The sequence below is a fragment of the Pundamilia nyererei genome, unplaced genomic scaffold (assembly GCF_000239375.1).
Source record: "Pundamilia nyererei isolate P.nyererei 1_Seehausen unplaced genomic scaffold, PunNye1.0 scaffold00068, whole genome shotgun sequence".
Lineage (NCBI taxonomy): Eukaryota > Metazoa > Chordata > Actinopteri > Cichliformes > Cichlidae > Pundamilia > Pundamilia nyererei.
In genome coordinates, this window is record NW_005187469.1 from 1,210,406 (window position 1) to 1,237,322 (window position 26,917).

Consider the following 26,917-nt stretch of genomic DNA (forward strand, 5'->3'; position numbering starts at 1 on the left):
AGAGAGAATGGCATACTGGGAGTCGGTGTGCCAACTCATAAAGCGGGAGGAGGAGGTGGCCAAGGGCGTGGCCCGGGGCCCTCCAGCAGACTGTTTTCGCCGCCTCCGCTTCCCAATGGACTGCCCGCTCCTCTTATTAAACGCATCGAGGACCTGCGGGTGGTGAGTCAGCTGTAGGCTGTTAGTGGGCGACTGCAATTACCTGTGAAACCTCTTCACTGAAGTTAAACACAAATGCCATTCAGTTGAGGAAGTGGCAGAGGATGTTTATTGTTTCTGTTTAGTCCGGAGAGAAAAGTCTCTAAAGCGTTGGAGAAATGTGGCTCAACGCTGAGCCCTGAGGGGGTTTTATGTAACTAAAACAGCAGCAGACCTCTCACCGCTACCTCTTCAACATATACTTATGTTCTCGTTGCTCTTATATCTGAGAGCCGCCCATCTTTTTATAGATGTTGGTAAACATGTAAGGAGAGGTAGGAAAACAATGGAGGATTGATGGATTCAGAGGTAGAGAAGAGCAGACTGAGCCAGAGGGGAAAACTAAAAATAGTGGTAAAATATATTTGTTTTTGTTGTTGATTCAAAGATAACATGAGGGGAAAATCCTGATTTGGGAGTATTTTCTTTAAATGTGGACCTATTATGCTTTCCTTTTAAATTTTCTATACACACGGTTACCACAGACAGCACTTAAAAACATAGCCAAAGATTCAAATAATAAGATCAGTATGTCCAAGTAATCCCTGTAACACTGCTCCAAACACTGTTTTCAATATTTTTTTCTGCTCTTGGCTCTTTATGATGTCAGAAAGAGCAGATATCCCTTATATGGCACACAAGCTTCACTTACCTGCTATTTAGACCTGTTTGTGAGGGGCAGCCAATCAGAAGAAAGTTTGCTTAAGGAGCAAGCCACCCAGTGTAAAGCTGCTATAGTGAAGTCAGCTCTTACCAATGGTTGCCCCTCGCAGAGCCCAGTGCTGCTGGAGGCTTCTTCCTGTTAAAAGGGAGTTTTTCCTTCCTACTGTCGCTCATTGTGGCTCATCTGATTGTTGTCATCTTCTCTGTATTATTAATATGCAGCACCTTGAGGCAACTGCTGTTGTGATTTGGTGCTTAATAATTAAAACTGAATTGAATCAACAATTAAAAAAATATGGTGACTTTGATACAGTAAGGTTCCTATTGACTTCAGGTCACGGACAGGGTTGGTGTTCGGCGCTGTAAGAACCCACATATTTTATTTTTCCTTTGCTGGTGGCCACACAGGCTTGCAGAGAAGTAACAGGCTATGAGCATTATTAGTGTAGACTGCAGCTGAATCTGGTGTCATAACTAATACTTTTCTGCAGTAACATCACAGCAAGAGTGGGGTTTTTTTTTTTTGTTGTTTTTTATTTTTAATTTTTAAATTGATCGAGTAAATTGTACACTTTCTAAACACAAGGAATACAGGCCAAAAATGACACCAAACCATGTTGTTGTTTGGGAAGTGTAACTCTTCTTCATGTTGTTCTTTTAGTCGTTTGGTCTGTGCTAAAGTTACACCAACACTTTTCAGCTGAGCTCAAATTCCACTTTAACCATAATTGCTTACAGGTTTATTGTTATATTTAGAGTCACGTATAGCTCTGTGGAGGTAGAGGAATGTTTGCACACTGCAGTGTTGTATATGTATTTACAGCGTATGGCACAGTGCTCTATGCTGACTCAACCTTTCTCCCACAGGCTTCGCGGCAGTTTGATCAGGAGGGCAGGAAGAAATTTTTCACCCTGGACATGAATAACATTCTCCTGGAGTGAGTAGGACAGCTTTTAAATCACCGTCAGCCAAATCCCAGCACACTCTTCTCCATTTCCCTTTTTCTTTCTTTTTTTTCTTTTTTGGCAGCAGATTTCCCTCGTCACCTCTGCTGCTGCCATCTTTAAGTGTTTTGTTTTCTGTCCGTCTCTCATTTTCTTCAGTAATGACATGCTTCTCATTTCAATCACCCTGCTTTCATTCCTCTGGCACTTCCGTCTTTTCTCTTGTCTCGTCTCTTTTGTTTCTTTTTACAGCTTTTCTGACAATCTGGACTCTCTCTCCCTTCTCTCAGTATTGAGCTGCAGGTCCAAGAGCAGCCTCCCGAGGTGCGCTCAGAAATCTACTCCCACATGGAGGCGTTTGTGCCGTGCAACAAAGAGGCGCTCCTCAAACGCCTGAAGAAGCTCAGCCTGAACATCCAGGTGAGTTAAAGCTTTACTGTGGAGGAGAGGAAGCTGTGAATCCTCACTCTGATCTAAAAAGTGATTGAGTGCAGGGGGAGGGGGGTGTCCTTCTTCAGCCTTTATTATTGCTCTGTGGCCACTAAAAGATTCAGGAGGGGCTTTGAAAATCTCACCACGCAGCGTGGCTCAAATCTGGCCTTCTTTAACACATCCTGCAGGTCAGTGTGTGATTTGGGTGGGTGTCCAGTTTTTTCTTTTCTTTTCCTGAAAGTCAAAAATTGCCCCTAAAACAGACGACCCATAAAGAGTGCAATGATCAAAAATTACTGTTAGATGTTTAGTGTAGAGACATAAAGCAAAGGAAAAAAAGGACTGGATTGGTCAAAGATGACACGGTTTTGACCTTTTTAAAAAATTATTTTTACTCTTCTGTGATAAATGAATATCTTTTGATCCTTTAACAGCTTCATGCTCCTTTTCTGAGCTTTTAGCTTTTTCTTTCACAGCCAACACATCAGGGAGATGCTGAAATTTAACTCTATTTGTTTCTTTTGAGCTCTTTCGAGATATTTCTGAGCTCCTACCCATCGCCAGAACTCCCCCCTTGTTCGTCCCTGTCACGTTTGCCTTTTTCACGCAGCGGTTAATCTCTAGCTGTATTCGGTGCTTCCGTTAATAACGTGCAGGGATCTCAGCGTGGGCAGACTAGCGCAGAGAGGTTTGCAGCTGAAAACAGGCTTCCAAAGGTCTTCTTTGTCATGCACCATTAATGTTGGATTGTTGACAAAATAAATCTACATACCCCGACCCTCTGTCTCGCTCTTTAACTCTCCATCATATTTTTTTATTATTCCCCTTTCTCGCCTTTTTTTGTGTCTCTTAACTTTTTCATTTCTGAGTCTTCATTCACTTCTGCTGCCTCTCTTTCCCCACTCCCCTCACTCTGACCTTAATGTCTTCCCTCCTCCTAATTTCTTTCTTTTCTCTACCTCTCATTCCCTTTGTCATTACATCCATTTCTGCTTTTTCTTTCAGGACGATCGACTGCGGACGCCACTTTTGAAGCTGAAGCTAGCAGTGTGCAGTGTGATGCCTGAGCAGATAGCGAAATATAACATGGAGTGCATGGCTAAGGTTGCAAAGTAAGTCAGTCCTTTTTGTTCCAGAAGGTGAGCAGTCCTCTGAAAGCAGTTTGAGGACAGCTCTTTTAAAAGAAGTGATATGTGAACTCTCCTGATAATCTTTTTTCCATCCACCCATGTCATCGGAGTTCCCGATGCCGTTTTCACACTGGCAGCATTTGTCTTCTATGCAAATCGTATGAAGATCAGAGTTAACGGTGCTCAAAGTCCAGTCAGTGCAAAGCAGCTTTTTTTCCCTTGCTGTGTTTGTCAGTTAAGTTGAGATGGAGGGAGACTTATAATATCAAAACTATTAATAATAGCAGGGGAGAAACATCCATTTATTTACACTGATGTAAAAGAAGTCTTAAAATTGCTGCCTGTGGATACATACCCGAATACTGCTACCGTACGACGTTCAAAGCATAACGCATATAAAAACTTGGATGGAAAATGCATAAAAGCATCTTGTTGACTTTAATTTCTTGAGGAAAAAATGGTTTATTCAAGCCGTTTATGTTCACTTTTATATCTCTGTGTTTTATTGCAGACAGCAGTCAGAGGAGGGCGATAAGAACGGCTCAGAGGAGGACGATGAGGAGAAACCTGGGAAGAGAATCGTGGGACCTCGGAAGAAGTTTGTCTGGGACGACAAGCTCAGGTAATGATCCGAGTCTGTCCTGCTGGAAGAGCCGGCCGGATGGCGTTCCAGCGTCTTTGTGCTGCTGTGTGGAGTGATTTGTTTTCTCTTCGTCTCTTTTTGTTTTCATCTTCCCCTTTGTTCTCCACCGCTGGTGTTTAATCTAGTAAACCGAGCTCATACAGGCTGTAAACAATTTATGTCCGTTCAGAGCTTGCAGGATTAACACTTCACATCCTGGAGAAAGAGCTTTTACTTTTCACCATTCTCCATTTTTTTTTTCTTTCCCACTTATATTTCACTAAAACCGAAGTTAAAGTTTTATTCCTGCATGGTGAGGAATAACGAGGAAACCCACAGGTCAGAAATGGTGTCTGAATAAAACTGCTGATAAGTGCTCATTAATTTTCTCCATCGTACTACAAAGACTTTTATTTATTTATTCATTTAATTCAAAATAAATGAATACCTCTGCCTCTTTGAAGCATATCAGTGTCTTCTGTCATTTTGTGCTCGGAGACTGCAGCCTGTTTTTCACCTTAATATTGAGTGGAGTGTGTGTGTGTGTGTGTGTTTGTTTGTGCAGGAACCTGCTGTGCAGCTTAGTGCGAGTGAAGCTGAGCTGCTATGAGATGGAGAACCAGTGCTCTCTGTCTGTGGAGGACTACCTCAAGGCTTTCTTAGAGAATGAGGTCAAACCACTGTGGCCCAAGGGCTGGATGCAGACCAGGTCTGTGCTGCTTTTGTGTGTTCAGCTCGTTACAAGCAGGAGGCACTTATCCGCGGAAAAGTGCAACGTATGCAAACTGTGTTTTAAATGTTGTCAAAGTACTATAAATTTGCTGCTGCCATGAGAGCAGTTAAGTCTATTTGATATGTGTAAACCCTCAACAATAGTAATCCATCCACATTAGGAACCTTTGGAACCGACTGTATCCAACTTTAATGTGTTTTCCGTTTTTCTCGGTGATGTCGTTCTTAATGTCAGTGACCCTGAATTTTGGCTGACTTTGTTGTTTATTGCCTGTTTCTCAGGATCTTGTTCAAGGAGAGCCTTGTTGTTCACAATCACCTCACTGGAAACCTGTAAGTGTGTCCTTTGTTTCTCCCGTAACTCTGAGCATGCAGGAATTTTACTGGGACTGAGCGTCAATGTAAAATGTCAGCTGAAGAGGGTGAATAATTGCTGGTATTTTCCCACACAGAGTGAAAAAGAGAATGGTGCCTGGACCCAAGGCTAAACCCAAGGTGAGTGACAGCTCAGACTATTTACTGCAAAATATCAAAAAGAAAAAAGGGTGTGTGTATTTGTATTTTTATTTTACAGCAGTTTTATGAATCGTTCAATTTGAGCCCACTGGCTGAAGTTCTTTCGTGCATTAATACAACTGTAGCTGTATCATATTTGTGTATCTCTCAAAAAATAAGTGATTTGTAGGATTTATACAGCCAGGTGTAGTAACATTTATAGGCGGTGCAGTCAGGCCACGGGGCGAGGTCTCAGAAGGGTCTGACAGGTATGACGCAGAATTATAAAGCCACTGTTAAACTGCTTAAAAAACAAACAAACAAAAAAACCGCTTCCTGACATTTTTCACAGTAAAAGCTCAAATGTTAAGGAGGAGTTGTGTGAAGGAACCTATGAGTTTCGTTCAGGGTTTAAAAAGTGTTTTGTGGGTAAAATGTTGGAGCTGTACTTTATGAAGAGAAGCGGTTAGAAATAAGTTCTGGTTTCTTTGTGGAGCTTGGGTGATACTGACTGTGTTCTCCTGTTCTTTAGGAGGGCCTTTGGCTCCACAAACCATCGCTCGGCATGACCTCCACCCCATCTCAGCCCACCGCCACATCTGTTCTGACCTCCAACCGCCAGCCCCTCTCCTCCTCGGAGCCCATCTGTTTGTCAGACTCTCTGGATGAAGATCTGACCGTTCCCTCTCTGGACTCCATCTCCCATGCTCTGGCCCTCCTCAGCAATGCATCCAAGGGTCCCACAGACAGCCCTTTGTCTCCCCCACCGCTGCAAATACCAACCTCTTCTCCTCCACCCGTCGCCCCTCACTACCCCTCAGGCTCTCAGCTTTCTGCCTCGTTAGCACAGACAACGCAGCACCATTCCCTGTCTAAAGTGGAGAGTGCTCCGCTGACAGCTGCATCTGTTGTGAACTTGCCAACAACAACGCTACCAACCTCCTCTTCTACCTCCTCTTCCTCGTCCCCGGCTGTCTCCTCTCTTGCTCACGTGCAGGCAGCAGGCCTAGCGTTAGCCTCCAGGACTGCAGACGGTCACTATGGCCCGATCAAAGGATCTGGTGTCATGGGCCAAACCCAGACTCAGAGACATGTTACCATGGCGTCACCCAATCACCGGCCAAGCACAGTGATGGGGAAGATGCATCCGCACCCCTCCCCTTCTCCTCCAAAGCATCGGCCTCCTCCGACAGCTTCCCCTCTGCTGCCCCCCCATCAGAAAGGCTTTGCTAGCCCGGTGGGGATACTGGGAACAATGGGAGCAAGTCACGCACTGGGAAAGAGCAGCGCCAAATCCAGCAGCAATGGCAGCGCTGTTAACAGCAACGTCACAGCTTCCTCCTCCCCTTCCCCTCAGTCCCGCTCCAACTCTACCTCCCACCATGGCTTGCAGTCCTTTTGCCCCCCGTCACCGGCCACCTCCTCACCCTCGCCAACCTCCCATACCGCACACTCCGCTCAAGGTAAATCCCACACACACCTCCACCACCAGCCCAACTTCATCACACCCATGCAGGCCACCCTCACCAAGTCCTCGCACAGCAGCAACTCTTCTCCCATCATCAAGCTAACCCCTCGGCCTCCCGCCCCCACCCCGCCACCCTCATCCTCCCCCTCGCCATCATCCTCACCGTCAAATCCGCTTTCCCATCAAATAATCTCCACCCAACAGCAGCAACACCAGTTCTCTCCCAAAACCCCCAAAACTTTCCGGCCCCCCTTCAGTGTATCAGGTGGCGGGCAGGTGAAACAAACACAGGGCGGCTGCAGCTTCACTGGAGCCCAGAAACCTCAGTCCACCACTAGCAACAGTAGCATCAACAACAACTCTAACAACAAGGGAGTGGTCTCGACAGTCTGCAGTCATCCGGACAAAACCCCCCAATCACCTTCAGTCTCAGCCAGTCACGGGCAGAGGCAGAGGGTGGTGGGTGGGGCCAGCCAGGGCTCAAAGGCTGGAAATGGTTGGGTGGCTTCAGGAACTTTGGCCACATCCTCCACAACGTCACACCTCTCACAGGTTAGTTTCCACCAACGGGAAGTCACTCTTAGAGTTTTATTTTGAATATATTTGTATATATTTTGTGTTTCCTTTGCAGGTATCGACTGCAGGCACTCCCCTCCTGGGCAACCCCTCTGCTTTGCCCCTGGGCTTCGGGATGTTGGGAGGTCTGGTGCCTGTCTCGCTACCCTTCCAGTTTCCGTCGTTGCTCAATTTCAGCCCTCCTGGAGCTTCCGGGGCGGCTGGAATGGGCACAGCACCCAGCTCCAACTCAGGATACCCGTTAGCACAGAGCGACCTAATGGGTGAGTGGGCTCTTAATTAAGGGACCTGCATCTTTTATCACCAACAGACAGACTTTACTGTGCTTTTTAAAATAAAAGGCCTTTGATATCCTATATCAATAACACATTAGACTTTAGGAAGTTTATTTTGCCTTTTAGTACAACTTGCAACTACGTTATATTAAGTGGGGGTTGCGGTAAAACACAAAAAATACGATGGTACAAGATTTATACTGGCGGTTTCTGTTAAGCTAGAAAATGAGTTACTCTGGTAACCTTTTCACAGATATAGGAATTTAACTAGTAGCATCTTTAAAAGTATTTTAATACTTACTAACTGTAGCAGAATTGTTGTAGTTTTTGTTGATTTGATTATAGTTTTTCTTGTTTCAGTTTAGTTTTTACCCCTCAGTCGTAAAAGGCTAATCTGATATTGTCCTGACACCACCAGGTGTGCGGTTGGGAGGGTGGACTCCCAAGTTTGTGAATGCAATAACTTGAGAACGAAGCGATGTAGGATTTTGAAAAACTTACCAAAGGTGCATCTGCTAAAAACATCAGATGAGTTTGAATTTCAGTGCAATAACTGAAGAAGCAAGTCACCTAGGACTTAAATGTTCAGTGCTAATTGTAGTCTGTTTAATTATTACTGTATGGAGAGCAGATGTCAGAGCCAAGATTTAGAAAAATCAGTACAGCTGTAACAATAAAGACGCATAACTCTTTGAATGCAGTTGACTCAGTCTTGTAGACATCCAGAATCTCAATAAACGCGTCCATGAAGCTTTAATAACATCTTTACCAAACTAACAAGAACTAAAACTAAAGATATTCTATTTTTATTCTGAAATACTTATTTTTATTTTGGTTAATTAAAATGTTTTTCACATGTAGTTTTAGTTGACTACAATAATCTTGCTTTGTAAGAGACTAAATGGGACTCCTTAAATATTACTGGTTCACTGTGTATTTCTGTAAACCAGCAGTGCTTCCCCTGCCATAACCCTCTTTTACAAACCAGTCTCCCTCCTTTGTTCTCACCATTTTTTTTTTTTTTTTGCACCAGTCTCTGTCGTTTCAGCCCTTTGTACTCGTTCGCCTCGCTGACAGCTTTGATCCTCGACTATCTTTTATTGCTGGTCTCACATTTTAACGGTGTCATCTTTTCCCAGTTCTCCCTGGTTGTTGCTGTCTTTCCTCTCATTTGTCCACCCTACCCTCCATCTCTCCTCAGATCTGTATAAGAGTCTCCAGTCAGGGTCACAGGCTGCCCTACCTCCTCACTTGCAGCTTGCTTTTTCAGGTAATCTGCATCCCTCCACCTCCTCTTCATCCTTCCTCTCCATCTGTCTGTGTCAGGCTGACTTGTTGCAGTCGGCTCAGCTGCTCTGTTACTTGTTAGTTCTCCAACTTTCTGTTTGCTGTAGTGTATCTGGTGTTCAGCATGCCTCTGGTTTGATCGTAGCATAGTAGAAACACGAAGATATGTCGTTTTTTGAGCAAAGTCTGTTTAAAAAAAACAAAAACTGGAACCTACTGGTTGACTTATGAGCAATTAAACCTTTTTCATATTAGAAGTTTTTGATCCTTTTTAATCAAAAGTTTAATTTGCGTTTTATCTGGTGCTTTCACATATGGATGCAGTGATAAAAGGGTCGAACACTGATAGGTCAAAGTTTACTCAGGTCAGCAGCAGTCATTTTTTATTTTTAGGGGGGAAAAAAAGATTCAAATAATTTCACAGGTGTTCTGTAAAAGCAGGAAAAACCAAGCATTCAGCTACTGGCACGTTTTAAATGATAAGCTGAGTTTAAGGTGGATGAATGAAATGTCTTTTCCTACTAAGGTTGGTTGTTCCTGGGCCGTCCTGTATCATTTCCAAGTAAATCCACACTTTGGATTTACTGTAACTCCTGTTAATTAATCGCAGGGACCAGGCCTGCGTAGCTTGTCTCTGTCGCCACTTCCTGTGGCAACTTCAGTTCAGTTGCCATCAGTTTTATAGTAAACTCAAAAGACAACACAATTATATAAATAACGTCAAGATGTCACCTTTCAGCCAGATTTTCATTTTAAATGTCATATTGACCCAAAATTTCAGAATTTGCCAGACGTCTGTGTACCTCAGTTTGCCAGAATTAAAGATGCTTAGTAATTTACATTTTCAGCCAAAGAACCACCCACACACTCGGCCCTTCATGTTTCATAAGACAATGTTTTTCATCGTTCTGCTGCAGCCTGTTGCACCAGTTCAACTCAGGCTTTCTAGCAAGTATTTTAAGGACCTCAGATTGACCCTAAGGATGGTCCTTTCTGAGATTTTAGTAATATATAATCTTTCTGTAAGGAAAAGGACAAACTAAACATTGTAACAGATGTTCTGCAAGTGTATAGCCAGTAACAGAGAACCTGATTATTATTAGCAGGCTAATATTATCGTCTTTTACTGGCTATCTGCCAGTCTCTGTATTTCCATTTGTAAAGACAAATAAATAAACATTTAAAAAGTAAAGACCAAGAAACAGTCTTCAACCCTTCTGAGTGTTGAAAGCTGTGTCTGCCTCTTACTGAGACTTATCCTGACTACTTCCATAGCTTTTATCAGTCACTGACAGCAGCCACATTGGATTTTGTTTAAATAAATCAAAAATCTTTGTTTTCCACCTGATTGTCTGTTCACATCTTTCTCGATCCTAAAGTGAAACAAAGTGCCCGAAACCAACATTCTTTTTAATAACCAGCAGGGGGCGACGCCAAGAAAAACTATCTGAAATTAAGTGTTTAGAACCTTTTGGGATGCATGTAGACGCACTGCCCTCGGTTTAACAGTGCACGTATGACAGAATATGAGAAACAGTGCATTAGGTGCCCTTCAGTGATCTGGTGCCACAGGTTGCTGGATCTGTTTTATCGTCCAGCTGTTTAAAAATGTGCCCTCTCCACGCAGATGCGAACCAAAGCCAGGGTGGAGACATGAAGAGGAAATCCCACTGAACAATAACAGCACAGGAGACAGACAGACGTCACATCCTCGCCTCCTGGCCACAACCACCAACGGACTCTTCGGCTTGATTGACTGACGTGATGCGGTATGAAGGGGGGAGGGGGTGTTGCTCCCTCGCCTCCTTTTAAAAAAAAACAAACAAACAAAAAGAGGACATAAAAGAGTTTATCTCCGCTACGAGTGGCAATGATTTAATTTAACTGTATTTTCTAACAAACCGGGTATGAGAACAAGACGGCGTGAATGACGAGGACACTTGTTTTTGTTCTGCCTTTTTTTTTCTTTTCTCCTCTTTGTCAACATGTTTACATATGACTGACCTTGATCACTGTGGAATGAGTGTGAGCGAGGTGATGGTACAGATGAGAGTAGTAGTACACTACATAATATAATTTGTATTTAAGCTCATGTGGAGTAACAGGACTCGTTGTTGCAGTACAGAAAAGGAAAAAAGAAGAAACAGACTGACTAATGAACTTTTGTTTTTCTGTCTTTCGTGGGAATCGTCTGTAGAAGTTTATCGTCGGTCGCCTCTGCTCCCACAAATGACTGTTAAGTAGTAGCTTAAATTAATATTGATAAATTATTTGTAATTTACACAGGGACAAAGGTGTGTGTGTGTGTGTGTGTGTGTGTGTGTGTGTGTGTGTGTGAGAGAGAGGAAGAGAGACTGTGATGTGGTTAATTTTAAATGTGTGTATGTACATAAGAAACACAATATACTGTTAATTTCTTTCCAGATTATTCTGTATGACTGGGTAAAGACGTGTATTCCCCTCTCACAATAACGAGCAAGCGTTAAGTGTGACGCCCCTCTCTTGCTCGGTGTGTTTTTGGTGCTGTTAACGATCACACTGGACCTTTCCTTGGAAAAAAAAAAAGACTTAAATTGAAAAAGTTTTGGCCTCCTCTTGCGGACAGAGGAATTGCCTGTGAGAGAGGGGGAGAAACAAGATTGTAGTCTACTTGAATTTTTTTTTTTTTTTTTTAAATGTTAAGATTTTTGATTTCCTTTATCTGCTTATTGACTCAAACCAACTTAATATAACAAGACGCCTTAGTTTGTATTGAAAAAAAAATATATGAAAAAGATCTATGCAGGACTGTAAACGCTCAATGCAAAAGTGCAAGTCGTCGCTTGGCTTTCAACCTCTACTCAACTTTGTCAGTGCATTTCTGGAGTTTGAATGTTTGTAGATGCTCTTTATGTCACTTGAGACTCCATATTTTTTCCCCCCCCCAATGTGTGCGTTCAGACAGAAAGCAAAGCGAGTTTTAGGTGCAGGGCGATTATACACAAACGCAAAGACAGCATGCATGCACACAATCAGAAGAATGTGGGGAAAACGTGAAAGATGGTACACAAAACGAGTACCCAGTCCTGGGGCAAGCAGAGCCCCAGTGACTGTGACACTTCTAAAAAGTCTAAAGCAAGGGTGTCAAACTCATTTTACACACAGCCTGCTTTGATCTTAAATGAGCCGGACCACTTAAACTCACCTCTCTGTCAATGCAAAGTAGCTTAACTATACGTTAAATGCCTAAGATATCTTAATATAAGAAAAAGAAGGGCAATCTGAACAATATGCCTCAGTTTTTCTATGTGATTAAGAAATGCTGCTATAGCAGAGAGAAATCTCTCGGTGCAACTCTTGGGCTCAAATTGTAAGATTTTTTTTTTCTTTTTCTTTCTCTAAACAGAAAAAAAAAATCTGTAGTTTTTCCTTAATTTTACAGAAATATTTTCTGTTTAAAAAAAATAAATAAATAAATGTAATTTTACAGAACTTTCTGTAGATTTTTTTTTAATTTTACAGAAATATTTCTGTAATTGTAAACAACTCAAACAAACAAACAAAATTATCACTTAATTACTTTGGGATGTTATGAATGGCCGTGGGTGAGGTCTTTATTGGTAGGAAAAGCTGTAAAACTTGTTAAAAATCCAAGATTTCCTTCCTTCTCCACATTTTCTAAATGTGTCCATTGAGCCAGATCAGAGTGTTTGCCAGGCCAATTCTGGCTCCTGGGCCTTATGTTCGACACCCCTGGTCTAAAGAGTGTTTTGTTTTTGTTTTCCCTTCAGTCAGCGTTTTCACATGAAATTCTAATTGAACTCCCCCTTCATTAAATCACCTGTACACATAGTTGAAGAATTAACAAAAGAACCTTTTAGCTGCTCCTGTTCACCTCGGGGTTGTTTTACAGTGACAACTGATTTAAAAGCCGATTTAACAAGACGCTAAAATGAAAGCTGTCTGCATGTGGATGAACTGCAGTATGCAATCTTAACAACGGCACAACATTTACTCCAATACATTTATTTATATTTTTGCTAATGTCAGATTTATGATATAAATTATAAATGTACTAATGAAAAGGTACATAAAGTCTCCATTATACACTTTTTTTTTTTCTTGTAGCTGGCTAGTTATTATTGCTCTTTTTCTGATTTATGACTGTTAGCAACCAACATTAAAGTGCAATGCTACTGGAAGGTTAACCAGACAGTTACTGGTGGTAATTCTTGAAAATATTAGCAAATGTGTGTTATATTAACATGATATCACTTTTTATTTTATTTTATATCACATCTGGCAACAATACTGCTGTACTACAACCCCCTCCAGAGCAAACACTCCAGTCTGAATTAGCCGCAGTTTATTTTTACACAGCCAAGCAATACACAGACCAGTGTTGGCCTCTCATAGATATATTTATATATTTTAAAATGTTATCATCATACAGTTTTGTCCACTATTTGCAATACACGCAGCACTGTCTGCAGCACATGTAGCAGAGTAGCATTGGTCAGGTGGTGTCATTAAAATAAGCTGGACAACAGTTTATGAAATACTACAATGGCATTTCCCCTTTACAGTATCTCAGGGTTTGTCCTCGGTGTGCGTGTATAGTTATGGCAATGACTCTGTTACTTTAACAGAAGTCTGTTATTTCTGTACATTTGATAAACAAATGTGTTTTATGGTTTAGTAAAAACTGGTGAGTTGTGTATTTTTAATTATCATTACCAGTGTTTCAACCCCGCCCCTGGAGGAAGCCCAATAACTGTTTGTGGGGTCACTAACAGTTTTGTATGCAGGTTTAAAAAAATATTATTAATAATAACTATGTGTGTATATAAAGACTCTTTCTTGGATGCTCCACACTTAAATAAATGGCTTTAGACTCAAAAATAAATCATTAGTAAGGCTCTTTAAAATAAAGAAAAAAGCTAAATGTACAATATTATTGCACACAGCTGCGTACATCATTAAAATTTAGATTAAGCATCAAGATTGTTTTATATTTGATCTAAATTAAAATACTAAAACTACTACAGCTGATTTATGACCTTTTAATAAGGTTTTCAGTAGCTGCTAGCTAAAACCTGCTTAAATCCATCAGTCTGCAATGACTCTGCTGCCATTATGTGAATGCAGCAGTATGGATGATAAAGCTTTTATAAGCGCTGTGGCTGACAACTCTAATTTAACTAAAGTACATAGGTGAAAATGTAAAAGCTCAATAGATGCAAATAGCAAACAAATACCACTGTTTTTGAACTGTTTTGATGTGCTGCTGAACACAAATTGCTTCCAGTCCTAACCAGCTAACTAGCAGCAGGCTAACTGGCAGCAGGCTAACTGGCAGCAGGCTAACGGTGAAAAGTTGGCTGACACCCCGAGACTAAAACGAGCTTCGCCCTGTCTGAACGCTGCTAGTGAAACCTCCCCTCAGCTGAATACCTCCGTTAACGAAACCGTTCTTCCTGAGTCTCTCCTCCACCCACCGGCTCCCTGCCCTCCTCCACTTGTGTCTGGCTGACCGGCTGCACCGAGAACGACGCCAAAGATTGTTGGGTAGCTCCTCCTGATGGGGTGCTGCTGGTCTGTGTGTGTATGTGTGAGGTTATTTCCCCGACATGTAAACCCATGCGTGTCATTGTGAAGTCATGTGACTGGAGCAGTGGGTGACATTTATTTAATTTTAAATGAGGGGGGTAAAAATGACATTTCGTGGTTATCTGGTTACCTGAGTTGGTCTTTTTGTAGATTATTTTTGTGTCCATTATGAAATTAAAACAGGTGGTTTTAATGTTGTGTCCAGATTTTTTTTTCCCCCTCCCACCCACTTCCTGTCTTCCTCCAAGGTTTTTGCTGTGTCAGCTCTGTCAAACAGTTTTTATTTCATGGGCTGTACCACTTTGATGAACCAGTGAAACTTTCCTTTCTGTCAGAGTAAGGAGGAATAACTACACATTTAATATCTTGCAGTATCTTAATATGAGAAAAAGTACATTTCAACAGTGGCTCAGTTTTTCTACATCATAAATGCTGCTGGAGCAAAGAAAAAGACCTGGCCCAACTCTTTCAGATTAAATTGTGAGAAAATTTGTAAAATTACAGTTTTAGTTGTCAAATATTGACTCATTGTAGGAAACAAATTTTGATCGTGAACAAAACGACTTTTCTGTCATTGCTAGTGGCTGCGAGTGAGGCCTTTAACAGTAGGAAAAATTCCAAAACAACATTCATGCTGACCTTTGGAAATTTCAAAGCCGTCCAATGGCCTGGATAGGAGCCTTTGCTGGGCCAATTCTGGACCCCGGGCCTTATGTTTGACACCTTTGTTCTAGAGCAACATTGAGTACCTCTACACCTTAATTCATGTACTTTTCAGGAACAGCAGGTACGCTTGATACCTGCGGATCAGAGAGCAGCCCTGTAAAGGTGTTAAATTTTATTTTGTCATGTCATAGAAAAGTGATCTCTGTCCAATGTCAGACCTCTCCCACCTGCTGTTGAAACTTTTTGCTTGTGTTGGGCAGCTAATCAAAACGGAGATGAGCATAAAAAGGGATAAACTGAGGGGCTGGACAAAGCCAAGATTAAGATGAATAAGGATGATATAAGGTTCAATATTAAAAACCTGTGTTTTTGATAGTATTTATGTCAGGCTCGCAGATTATCACTAATTCTAAGTAGAGTGCAATCAGTTTTAACTGTTTAAATCAAAAATATAAAAACACAGAGACAGGAACCCTTTAGAGTTGCTTTTGTATCATTACTAAAAGCAAACAATGTAATGCTTTTAACCCAAGAAAAAAACAATGGAAATCTTTTTTGTTTGCATTTCTTATTGATTTGGGTGAGTAATAACCACAATCAATAATTGTATTTTCAATAGACCCTGTAGTTTTTAAAATATTGATCTCTACCAAACGGTTGAGATGTCCCTTTATGGTAAAAGTATGAAATGTCATGCAAATACAGGTACATTAGATCAGCGGTGAGTCGTTTGGTACCGGGCTGCGAGAGTTGAGGCTCGTGTGTGAAATGTATGGCTTTCAGGGTTTTTATCGGTTTTCAGCGTTATTTTGTTATCGTTTTTATCGTTAACTCTGTTTTCCTGGGTCTTTTCACGTGTGTTATGAATAAATTTTCTTTTTTTCGGTACCGGTACTAGTTTTATTTTGTTGTATTTATCCGCGACACCTTAAAGGCCGGTCCGTGAAAATATTGTCGGGCATAAACCGGTCCGGGCCAAATTTTGATTAAATTAATAACAAAAACTATCCAGGGCATTGGATACAGTTTATTTCTAGTAGCATGCCAGTGAACATTGCTGTTTTGGTCGTTGGGGTCTTAGGGCGTAGCATTTAGTCTGTGGTCTTGGAGAGCTGAATCATGGTTGTCCAACTCTAGATGCTGGCTTGTTAACTTGGTTCAGACACAGCCAGGTGGAAACCTTTTGAGAGCCATTGGTTTCTGGTCCAGTAAGGCACAGTCCCTCTTGTAGACCAGGTATTCAAGTCAAGGATGTATCCGAAAACTGGAATATGCCATCTCCTTAACTTGTAACTTGTCTTATACAGGTGTAATAGCATATCAGAAAGTTTAATTTCTCCCATATGCTAATTATATACAGGGATGAGTGATGGGCATGGAATGGTGATCTTTGCATTGGACTCTTTGCTTCCCCGTTTGACCGATGAAAGAGGCATGAACCCACAGGCATTGTGTAGGAGGTTGACACATTTCTTGTCAAACCATTTCATTGCAATCAGACCTTCATCAGACCTGTAATACCAGGCTCCATGGCCCTTCTTTATCAGGTCTTTGTCTGCCATCAGGGGAGCTCCACCGGTGCAGTTTGGTCATACAGTACCAATGCACCTGACACCCAATGAGGTGTGCAAGCTCTGGACCAAGCTGCAACTTGTGAAGCGCGGAGGTTCTTTTATGGGTTTGCATACTGTTTTTTACAACTTTGGCCCCTGAGAGGTAGCTTCTGTTCCTTTTCACTCAGGGGAGCATTGAAGAATGTAGACCCCCCTTGATACAGCAGCAATTCGTGGATGATGCCAGATGAACTTGCTTGGCAGAACAATTTAAAGCCCCACTCATCTGGTTTGTTGGCAATATACTGGTGGAGTGCCAGCCCTTGTGGCTTCATACGAAACCATGACCTCAAACACACTGTGGTTGAAGGTGGATGGTATCATGAGTATCATGCCACAGGACCATGTGATTTTTAGCCATATAATTGTTTAGCGTCCATATAGTACTTGTTCAACATGAAATTATAATTTTGAAAACTTAATATTAATTTACCAGCTACTGTAATTTGATTAAACGGTAATCAGTTGTGATATTTGTGATTCCTACGTTATTCTTGATTTTTTTTTACAATATTTACTAATATTAACTCAGAATGTTACAAAAATGACTTACTACTATTTCAGCATATTCTTGCTGTGCTAACTCTTAATGTGATTTATCAATAGCAATGGATAAACAAAATGGGTCTAATGGTCTGATTTTATGGCAAATAATCAAGTTTAATAACCTAAATGTTATTAAAATTGATTATGTTAGCATTAGCATCATAAAGGGCCAAATCAACCGTTTGGTTCGACCACTTTAAAAAAAAAAAAAAAAATTAAACACTTAATTTCACTTTTTTAATGCTGTCAAGTGACATGTATCTGTTTAGTAAGTCCTCTAACACTATCATATATCAAAAAATTATATCTTCCTACCTTAGTTTCATCAAAAACACTCAAAATATGTTGGATGGTTTTTTGTTTCTGACTTCCTGGTTGGGAGAGCCAACAGTTTCCGTTCACAGTGCCTTCTGGTGGATTTCTTTGGCATTACAGATGAAAAACCAATTGGTAGAAAAGACTCAACAAGATAGGTCAATTTCAACGAAACCCTCAGTTAGATATAGGGCCTGAAAATGTGCTCTGCCAATTGGTTGACCAGAACGCTAAAGGGTTAATGACACAAGCCTAAAAATAACCAGTTTGTTAAAAAGGAGACAGAAAATACGAGAGTAGAGTAACAGTTACAATGAATATGCTTTATTTTCCTTTTACAAAAACAGAAAAAAATCACCGTCTAGAAATACAGGTATACAAGAAATAACAATGATGAGAGTATTTGCAGTTGAACGCCTGGTTGTCAACAGCCAGCTGGGTGATAATAATAGTAATAATAATTATAATAATAATAAAAGAAAACAGAGTTGACTACTAGTGAATGTTAAAGCTTCCAACCAAATTGCATCCTGTGCAGCGCATCAGTTCCCACAGTAATGTGCTAAGCCTTCGCCTGAGGGGGAGAAACGAGCTTAGCATGAGAGTAACGTGGGGAAATGAGGCCGCAGAGGGCTCCGCTTCTCGTGTTAGTTTAATCATAATACTGTAATACTGACTCTGACCCACACGCTCTAGCTAGGATGATATTACAAACGCAGAGGTACACGGTGGATATGATGATACGAAGCACGGCGACAATACAAAAGAAAAGAAAGCAAAATGAAGTGTTGAGTATCTTCTTCTTGATGTACCTGTTACCTCTGTGAGGAAGCTTTGCCCGCTTATGTTCTTATTTAGTGTCTAAGGCACTTTTAAAGAAACATACTGTTTAGTGTTGACGTTTGAGGAGGGAGGGGGGCACAGGAGTCTGCCATTAATGGGCACAGGTGATGGATATGGGAGCCCTGGCGTGTGGTTTCCACACTGTGGAGGCTGCTGGAGATAAAGCAGAACTAAGAAAAAAACCTCTTGAATTCAGACAACCTGTAATGAACGAAGAACAAGTGCTTGATCGGATCTGTCAGAGGTCTGAAGATTTGGGATTAAAGTCGCAAAATAGTTTGTATTTGCTGATTTGTGTTTCACTGCTGTTCTGAGGGGTTTTTCAGCACACTCTGTTAATCATTTTGCTGAAGAAAGAAAAAATATTTTCTTTAAACTTTTGAGATCTGTTTTTATTTGGAATTACAAACTAGTGCAGACAAGAAGTATTTAAGGGGAACTCGACTGATGTCTTTAAAATAAATGGACCCAAACTGATGCACTAAAACCACCATTACTCCTCATGGTGCCTACATTACCCACAATGCAACTTAACCATTGCAATACAGAGAGGAGTGTAGACTACAGAGTCAGACTCTGTTCCAACTCCATCTACACTTTTAAACTTGTCTTGCGCTGAAAGCAGCCTGTAATGCCTGTTTCATTCACATATTTAATACAGGCGACATTAATACTCAGGGTTACATGTCAACCAAGCTTCCTGCTGCCATCCTTATGGGACTTTTGCCCACATTTGGCCTGTATTAGATTCTCAGATGAGCTCTCTCCTCCTCCTCCACGTATAAAGAAGCCAGCTGAGGTGTTCTGGGCGTGTCCTCCTGGAGGAAACCCCAGGGCTGACCCGTGACGCTCTAGAGATGAGGTTTTTGGGTTGGCCCAGGCAGACTAACATCTGTCTCAGGCACTTGAGACTTTTTGTCCGTGCTGGCTTAAAAATGTTAATATTTCTCCATCCAGCTGACAGTGAGTGTTTCAGTAACAGCAGTCGAGTGTTGTTAAATCACACCTTTGCTTCTTAAAGATCAGAGAAAAGCTAATGCTTGCTGAATGTTGACGTCTGCGATCTTGAATTTTTTTATTTACAGTATATGTTTTACCAAATCATAGCATAAAGTCAATTTAAAGGTAATACAAAGCAAGGCTGAGCACAAACACTGTAAATGTGGTGATAAGGTGACTAGTTTTAATCTTCGCGTCTAAACGTGATTACAACCATTTAGTGTCGTGCTGAGTGCAGCTTTAGTGCTTCCGGTTTGAGCTTCTTTCCTCTTTGTTGGCTTTAAGTTTGAATTCTCTGTGCAGTTCTGTGCATGTTCCAGCATTGGTGCATCATTCGCGGCTCGGGCCAATCCACAGGACAGGTCGTTAGCTTTAGATAACCAGTTAAAACCCAGCGAGACATTCTTTTATTACATGTTGAGATGAAGCCACAGAGAAAATATAATACCTCTTCTTTTGTTTGTTTTCACAGTAATATACTTTCACTTGAGAGTCTGTGTTTTTCTATTGCATGTCCCGAGATGTTAGTTGTTCCCATAAGTGCTGCAGTGTAAAAGCCGAAAAAGAAACATCGTCAGAAAGAGACTCATGCAACAAAAGCAGCCGGCGCTGCCGTCCGGAGGCCACAGTGACCTTGGTTTGTGTGGGCTTTTAGGTTTTAGTCATTCAGAACACTGGATGGAGGGAGCGTGTCAGGTGAGAGATGGCTTTTGCATGACGAGTGAGCAGAACACTTAAAACACCAGAGTCAGACACTTTTCCTTGTAGTCCTGCATTTCCAGTATGAGTTGCGGTCACATGATGGACGTGATGTGCGCACACCTCACAACCTTTGCCTACACGCAGAGTTTCGTTTGTATAAAAAGCACTTTGTACCTAAAAAGCAGAGCAGATGATTTCTGATGGGACGGGTGGGACGGGGCAGGTGTAAGGGTTATGATGCTGAGATGATGCTGACGGACGAGCCAGGACTAGCAGCTTGTCAGAGGAGAACGGAGTAAGGCAGAAGTGTCCGTTTGTCCCGTGGCACTCCAGATCGGAGGCGTTCCTTGAGGAGGGTGGTGGATTTTCCCTGCAGATGTGACGGATGGAAAAAAAAAAGGGCTGCCAGGCATGCTCCGCCCAGCTTGAATAGAAACCTCTCATCGCTCTGATCTTCTGAGTGGATTGAGATGAGTCCATGTGGACTTTGGGGGTGGGGGAGACACAGTTGGGGAAAAGGGTGGGGTGAGGAAAGAGGCGGTCGCTGCTGCGGTTACTCGACGTTGGTGTTTGGCGTCTCGTTAAAGTCGCCGGAGCGGCTGTCTGCGTCGTCGTCTGACATGTCGACGGAGGCGCCGTCCAAGTTGAGGTTGCGCCGGCCTGAGCGGCCAGAGGAGAAGCTGCTGACCGGACCGCCACGCCTGGGCAGAACAAACGGAAGAAAGCTTTAAACCTTCAACATTTCAGAAAACATAGATTGTGGGATGACGAGATACCACTGTGGTGGAAGAAGAGCCGGGAGGTGATGTGATTGGCTTAAACGCAGGAAAACTGTTATTTTGAAAGACGTATGCGATTCTCAGGAGCTCCAGCGGGCGCTAAGATCAACTATAAAAGTGAAACTGTGACCGCTGCTGACACAAATACATGCTAACATAACATAACATCACATTTAACTGCATTTTCATTCATTATGATGGAGGATGGAGCAGACTGTAAACACACTGCAATGACAGCCACAGCTTCAAAACCTTAAGACTGACCAGTCTGGTAATAGTACCAGTGTAATCACTGGCGCTGTGTACCTGAACAAAGTGAAAGAGCTGCAGTAATATTAACTAAATGAGATCACATAGTTGTCTGACTACAGTTTAGTCAGACAGGAGCCTCCCTGGCTCCTCCAGTCTGTGTGATGAGGTATCCTCGGGCAAGACCCTGGACCCGAGTTTCCCCCGAAGCGTCCATCAGTGTGGATGGTTGGAAGAAGGTTGAATTAGACTTGTGGCAGAGAGTGCTAAAATAGAGTAGAAAGGTGATCTATAAGTACCAATCCATTTACTCAATCGCCTCCCGGCTCCATCACCATATTGGAGGAATGACATGCAGGAATGAGAGCTGTCAACATGATGAGGGTGTAGAGGGTGTAGTGGGAGGATTGGTGAAGTGAGTTTAGCAGATTCTTAAAATGAATAATAAGTTAAATGATCAAAAGTTTGGCAAACAGCCTGACCCAGTAATAATGATCACGATTATTACTGGGTCAGGCTGTTTCCACTCTGTGTTTTTTATCTCTGCACTGTTTCGGTATCTAGTTCAGGTTCTGGGTTATTTTTAAAACCGGTTAATCGCCGTCCTCTTTGTACCTGAGGCGGTTCTTCAGTGAGGTGACCTCTCGGGTGAGACCCTCGCTGGCCTCGGTGGCATCGTCCAGCTCCCTCTGCAGCTTCCTGCGAGCGGCATTTGCTCTGGTGGCCTCCTCCTCCGCCTCCTCCAATTGACGCTTCAGCTGCTTCATGCGAGAGTTCGCCTTCTCCATCTGACGCACAGATGGAGGGTGAGAAGTTGTAGAGAACCGGCAGTGTGAATGCAGACGGAGCAAAGCCTAATCATTTCCTGTGTGTCCGTACCTGCTCCTTGTACTGGTCGGCATGACGACGCTCGTCCTCCACCTGCATCATCACCTCCTTCAGTTTCTTCTCTGTACGTCGGACGATTTTGTTGGCTGCCGCTCTCTCCCTGGAGGTTTAATAACAGAAAAGGTAAACATGACCAAATTATCGTAGTCTACTCAAAAGGATCTAAAATCTGCTCTTTAACATCTGGATTACTTGGCTTCCTGCTCCAGCTGCTCTTCCAGCTGCAGGATTTTGGCTTCCAGAGCAGTGATGGACGCCTTAAACTTTGACTTGACAGCCCCCTCCAGCTCTGCCAGCTTGGCCTTCAGCTCCTGTGTTCATGGTAACAGAGCAAATATTCAGTTTGTTAGTTTAGAGTTGTGATCAGGAGGTCCTGTTCATGCACCTGAAGGATCATGTTCTCGCGTATCTCCTGATCCCACTGGTGCATCTGTAACGTGCATCTGCAGCAGAGTTACAGCAGAGCTGCGGGTCAGAGAAACTGAATCTGGGGATCACATTGTGCTACTGAACCCCCAAATACGAAATGCTTGTGTCCTGATCTGCTGCCTCTAGTATAGATCAGGGGTGTCAAACAAAAGGCCCGGGGGCCAGAATCGGCCTGGCAAAGACTCCAATCGAGCACAACGGACAGCTTTAGAAATGTGAAGGAATGAATCCACATTCAGATGTTCTGACAGGATTTCTAGTAGATAATGGCAGATGGTGGAAGAATAGAGTTTAGACCTCAGAGGAGACTGGTGGCAGCTCCCGGGCTGGGCTCACATGTACTAAAGAGAAGTGAAATGCTTAAAAACAAAGAAACAAAAACATGAGATGAGGTGTGGGAATGAAAAAGAGAACAGCTTGTAGTACAGGAGGGTGTAAACAGAAGGGAAATGAGAAAGATAAACACTGTAATAAGCTTCAAGTCCACGAGACCTTGTTTTGTCGCTCCAGCTGCTGGCGGGCGTTCTCACTCTTCTGCGCAGTGTTGCGCTCTGCTGCCAATTCAGTATTCAGGGTGTCGACCTGAGAGAGAGAGAGCGCGGCAGGCAGGTGAGAGGGATTGTGGGAAAAGGAGAGAGCAGACAAACACGTTGATGGGTGTTTTAATTTTACTGTGTTTAGTGTTTAAAAGAAACATTTGCACGCCACAAGTTTGTCTTATCCTTTCTCATCAATCAAGAGGTTTTTGGTACATCACTCTCTGTGTCACTCGCTTCACCCACCAACCTCCAGGAAACACTTGACAGCCAGTTAGGAAATAAAAAATTTTCCCTAGCAACCAGTAGCTGAATCACATCCAGATAAAGTTTGTGACACTGCTGATTATTTAGTGTGCCTACCTGCAGGTTGGCCTTTCTGAAGCGGTCGTTTAGCAGCTCCATGTTGCCCTGCTCCTCCTCCAGCTCCTCCTCCAGCTGGGTGATGCGAGCCTCCAGCCTCCGCTTCTCCTCCAGCAGTGACGACCTGACGCAGAGTTTCTATTAAATTTCTACTGATTTACAGCGATTGTAAGACTATAAAACAAATCTTTTGATCCTTGAGGGGCACATAAAACCTGGCTAATTATTAATATGAAGTTTGGAAAAACTACATGTTCATACTGACTTTCCAGAAGCACTGCTGGAGATCTCGTCAGCCAGCTCATCCCTCTCCTGTTCAGCATGTCGACGGGCCCTCTCTGAAGCTGCGTGGTCCTGCGCAGACACACACACAAGATCATTTAGCATTTCAGACGTTACACACAAATAACTAAGATTATCACCACAAAAGGCAAAAGTCAGAACTTCACCTCCTGAAGCTGCAAGATTTCAGCTTCCAGACTCTTGAGTTTCTTCTCGTTCTCCTTAGACTGCGCGAAGATCTCATCCCGGGAGGCTCGGGCCTCCTCCAGCTCCCTCTGGTAGTCTTTCATCTGAGCCTGCAGGAGCAGCAACGTGATACGGACAAGCTTAGAGACTGAGATAATTGAAAATCAGGACAGACACTAAGCAAACATTTGCGTACCTGTAGTTTCCGGAGCTGTTTGATGGCCTCGTCCCTGCCTTTGTTGGCAGCTTCGATCTGACCCTCCAGCTCGTTCAGGTCCATCTCCAGCTTCTTCTTGGCTGCCACAGCCACAGATCTCTGCTTCCGCTCGTCCTCCAGCTCCGCCTCCATCTCACGTACCTGCAAGAAAAAAACAACTTCATGCAAACACTGTCATTCTGATGATGTAAATGAAGATAAACTGCACATTAAAAATGTGGCGTCAGTCCTTCAAGATCATCGGCCACTTTGTACCTGTTTGACCAGCGCTCTTTTCTTCTCCTCGCCCTGCTCGTCTCTGGCCTGCAGGTCTCGGTCAAACTGAGCCTTCATGGCTTGCATGTTGACTTCCAGGCGGAGTTTGGCATCTTCTGTGGCCTGCAGCTCATCCTCCAGCTCCTCCAGCTGTGTTCTCATCTCCTCCACCTGCTGCTCCAACGTACGCTTGGACTTCTCCAGCTCATGGACCTGTGAGCAGCCAGAGGAGTGGCAAAAATGTGACACAGCTGCACAATAAACTTATGAAATCCTGAGATTTCAGGTCCTCAGGTATTTCTGTGAACATATCTTAATCAGCAGTGTCACTGGAGAGGTCAAAAGGTCACTCACATTCTTCCCCACATCATCCTTGGAGCTCATCAAGTCCTCCATTTCAGCACGAAGTTGTTTGTTAAACCGCTCCAGTTCTTCTTTGGCCTCCAAGGCCTCCTCCAGAGCTCTGGCCATCGACAGAGCCTTGGTCTCCTTCTCTCTGGCCTCTGCCTCAGCGCGATCGCGCTCCTCAGCGTAACGAGCAGAGATGGTCTTCTCCTCAGCCAACATCTAACATAGATAACAGAGCCTTCATTACACTGAACAAACCGTAAGAGACCTTCAATATCTCATCTCTGTGTGATCTCCGGTACCTGGTCAAACTTCTTTTGCTTCTTTTCCAGATTGGACACGATCTGTCTCTGGAGGTCCAGTTCCACCATCTGGTCATCCAGCTCCTGCTGCAGTCGGTTTTTAGTTTTCTCCATCTTGTCCAAAGACATTGTCTTCTCCTCCAGACGCTGGTTGGTGAGCTCCATGTCCTTCTGGAGTTTCCTCTTCACCTCCTCCAGACCCTCCATTGCTCCCACATCCTCCTCCAACTTCTTCTTTGTCTCAAACAGCTACAAAGACATTTTAAAAATATTTGTGACGTGACCTTTGCTGGCCCATCAGTGTGTGCTGGAGAGATAATCAGCTGAGGTTTACCTGCAGATGCTGAAGATGCTAATAATAGTTTTATTAATTATTAATCCGAACCACATGTTTTGAAGTGACTCAGATTTTCTCTTCATTTATCTGTGAAGCCTCACTGAGTTACAGCTGTCTGCACGCTGTGCTGCACCTGCTGCTACAGGTGCTCACAGCAGGTAAACAGCTGGAAACGGTTGCCGGGCCCTTCTCCTGGCACTCGGCTTCAGCGGTACCTCGAAGGTGTTTCTGCCTGACTGGTTTGTGTGCGTCAGATGTGCCCTACTGTGAATATGTACCTGAGCCTGCACGGTCTGCAGCTGTTTCTCAAGGCTGCGTCGTGCCTCCTCATCCTCTTCCTGCTGCTCCAGCAAGTTGTTCTTATCCGCCTCCAGCTGGCGGATTTGGCCGCTCAGGTTCAGCTTCTGACGCGTCTCCTCCTGCCGCAACTCCTACGCGCAAAAACCACGATCAGAAACGATGGTCAAAAGACAAACGAAAAGCAGTTACACCAGTTTTAGTCTTAATACGCTGATACTTTAGCAGAGGCTGTCCTCGTTGGATATGTGTGAGAAATACAGAGGCGAAAGCTGATTGGCTTCACTAGAAAGCTTAATGTTGATTAACCTGAGGTCTGTCTAAAAAGCACAAACACATCACCAGCACCCAAAAGTATTAAACTATTATTATACTTTAAAGTTTTTTTTTTAAATTAGTTTTTATTTATTTCTCAAGTCAGTTCAGGTTTATTTAGCTTCAGTATCTGTTTTACTTTTCAAAACTGTAATATGGACGTATTTGTCATTTTTTGATAACAGGTATATAAACAATTTACTTGTCTTAAATGTTTTTGTGGTTTTATTTCTGCTTATTTTTTATTAACCATAATAATCTTGCTCCACAGAGGATTTATCAGGTAAAATGATGATTTCTGAACACGTCTCCTGCAGCTCTGAAATCATCAGGCAGAAACGTCGATGCTGATGGTCTTTCGTACCTCAGAGTCTTGCAGTTTGCTGTTCAGGTTTTCAACTTCTTTAGCCAGCTTAACGCCCTTCTTCTCTGCCTCCTCCAGCAAAGTAGACACGTTGTCCAGCTCCGTCTGACAAACAAATGGAAACACATTAAACAAAACTTTCCCTTAAAAAAGAAAAAGGAAAATCAGTCCCAACAATGAGTTGGCATTTACCTGGAGCTTGTGGGAGCGCTCGGCCAGCTCTCCCTTGGCTCTCTCCACCTCGGTGGCCCTGGCCAATGACTCCTGCAGCTGAGCCTCCAGCTTCTTCCTCTTGTGCTCCGACTCAGTCTTTGCCTGCTGCAGAGCCTTCACTTCACAGACCAGCTCTTTGTTGTCATTCTCCAGGCACTGCTTGTTCTTCTCCAGGTTGGCCTTGAACTGCACAGATCAAATAAAAAAAAATAAAAAAAAAGCTTTTAGTGACATGTATGAAGGTAAACTGAAGACCTTAAAGGTTAGAAAGGTTTGAGCAGCTCACCCTCTTGGCCTGCTCCAACTGTTCGGACAGTTCCTCGAGCGTTGTGGCGTGCCTCTGCCTCATGTCCTGGATCTGAGCCTCGTGGTTTTTGGTCTCCTCGTCAATGGCCTTCTTCAGCTCTGCCACCTCCAGCTCTCGCTTGCTCCTGGAGATCATCCACGTGGGAAACAGTTAA

At 43.0% G+C, this 26,917-nt stretch overlaps 2 protein-coding genes across 8 annotated transcripts in view; one reads left to right on the forward strand and one right to left on the reverse strand.

Moving 5' to 3' along the window:
* The window catches only part of ubn2a (ubinuclein 2a), a 20,118-nt gene extending 8,974 nt beyond the window's left edge, over positions 1–11,144 (forward strand). Inside the window, exons 6-17 of the mRNA XM_013911627.1 lie at positions 3–162; positions 1,729–1,799; positions 2,097–2,226; positions 3,244–3,350; positions 3,880–3,990; positions 4,556–4,699; positions 5,005–5,055; positions 5,175–5,217; positions 5,750–7,237; positions 7,317–7,524; positions 8,738–8,806; positions 10,451–11,144. Of these exons, the coding sequence (XP_013767081.1) occupies positions 3–162; positions 1,729–1,799; positions 2,097–2,226; positions 3,244–3,350; positions 3,880–3,990; positions 4,556–4,699; positions 5,005–5,055; positions 5,175–5,217; positions 5,750–7,237; positions 7,317–7,524; positions 8,738–8,806; positions 10,451–10,497 (2,629 nt within the window). The 3' untranslated portion in view covers positions 10,498–11,144. The remainder of the gene's footprint in view (positions 1–2; positions 163–1,728; positions 1,800–2,096; positions 2,227–3,243; positions 3,351–3,879; positions 3,991–4,555; positions 4,700–5,004; positions 5,056–5,174; positions 5,218–5,749; positions 7,238–7,316; positions 7,525–8,737; positions 8,807–10,450) is intronic.
* A 6,704-nt stretch (positions 11,145–17,848) lies between these two features.
* The window catches only part of LOC102197402 (myosin-10), a 65,912-nt gene continuing 56,843 nt past the window's right edge, over positions 17,849–26,917 (reverse strand). For all 7 annotated transcript variants that reach the window (XM_005736257.1, XM_005736254.1, XM_005736256.1 and 4 more), the window contains 16 exons: positions 26,743–26,887; positions 26,436–26,642; positions 26,244–26,348; positions 25,546–25,698; positions 24,931–25,179; positions 24,635–24,847; positions 24,281–24,493; positions 24,005–24,166; positions 23,790–23,918; positions 23,606–23,694; positions 23,341–23,464; positions 22,934–23,023; positions 22,205–22,323; positions 22,004–22,112; positions 21,740–21,912; positions 17,849–20,797 (listed from right to left, as the gene is read on the reverse strand). In XM_005736257.1, coding sequence (XP_005736314.1) covers positions 20,650–20,797; positions 21,740–21,912; positions 22,004–22,112; positions 22,205–22,323; positions 22,934–23,023; positions 23,341–23,464; positions 23,606–23,694; positions 23,790–23,918; positions 24,005–24,166; positions 24,281–24,493; positions 24,635–24,847; positions 24,931–25,179; positions 25,546–25,698; positions 26,244–26,348; positions 26,436–26,642; positions 26,743–26,887 — 2,428 coding nt within the window. In that variant the 3' untranslated portion in view covers positions 17,849–20,649. The remainder of the gene's footprint in view (positions 20,798–21,739; positions 21,913–22,003; positions 22,113–22,204; positions 22,324–22,933; positions 23,024–23,340; positions 23,465–23,605; positions 23,695–23,789; positions 23,919–24,004; positions 24,167–24,280; positions 24,494–24,634; positions 24,848–24,930; positions 25,180–25,545; positions 25,699–26,243; positions 26,349–26,435; positions 26,643–26,742; positions 26,888–26,917) is intronic.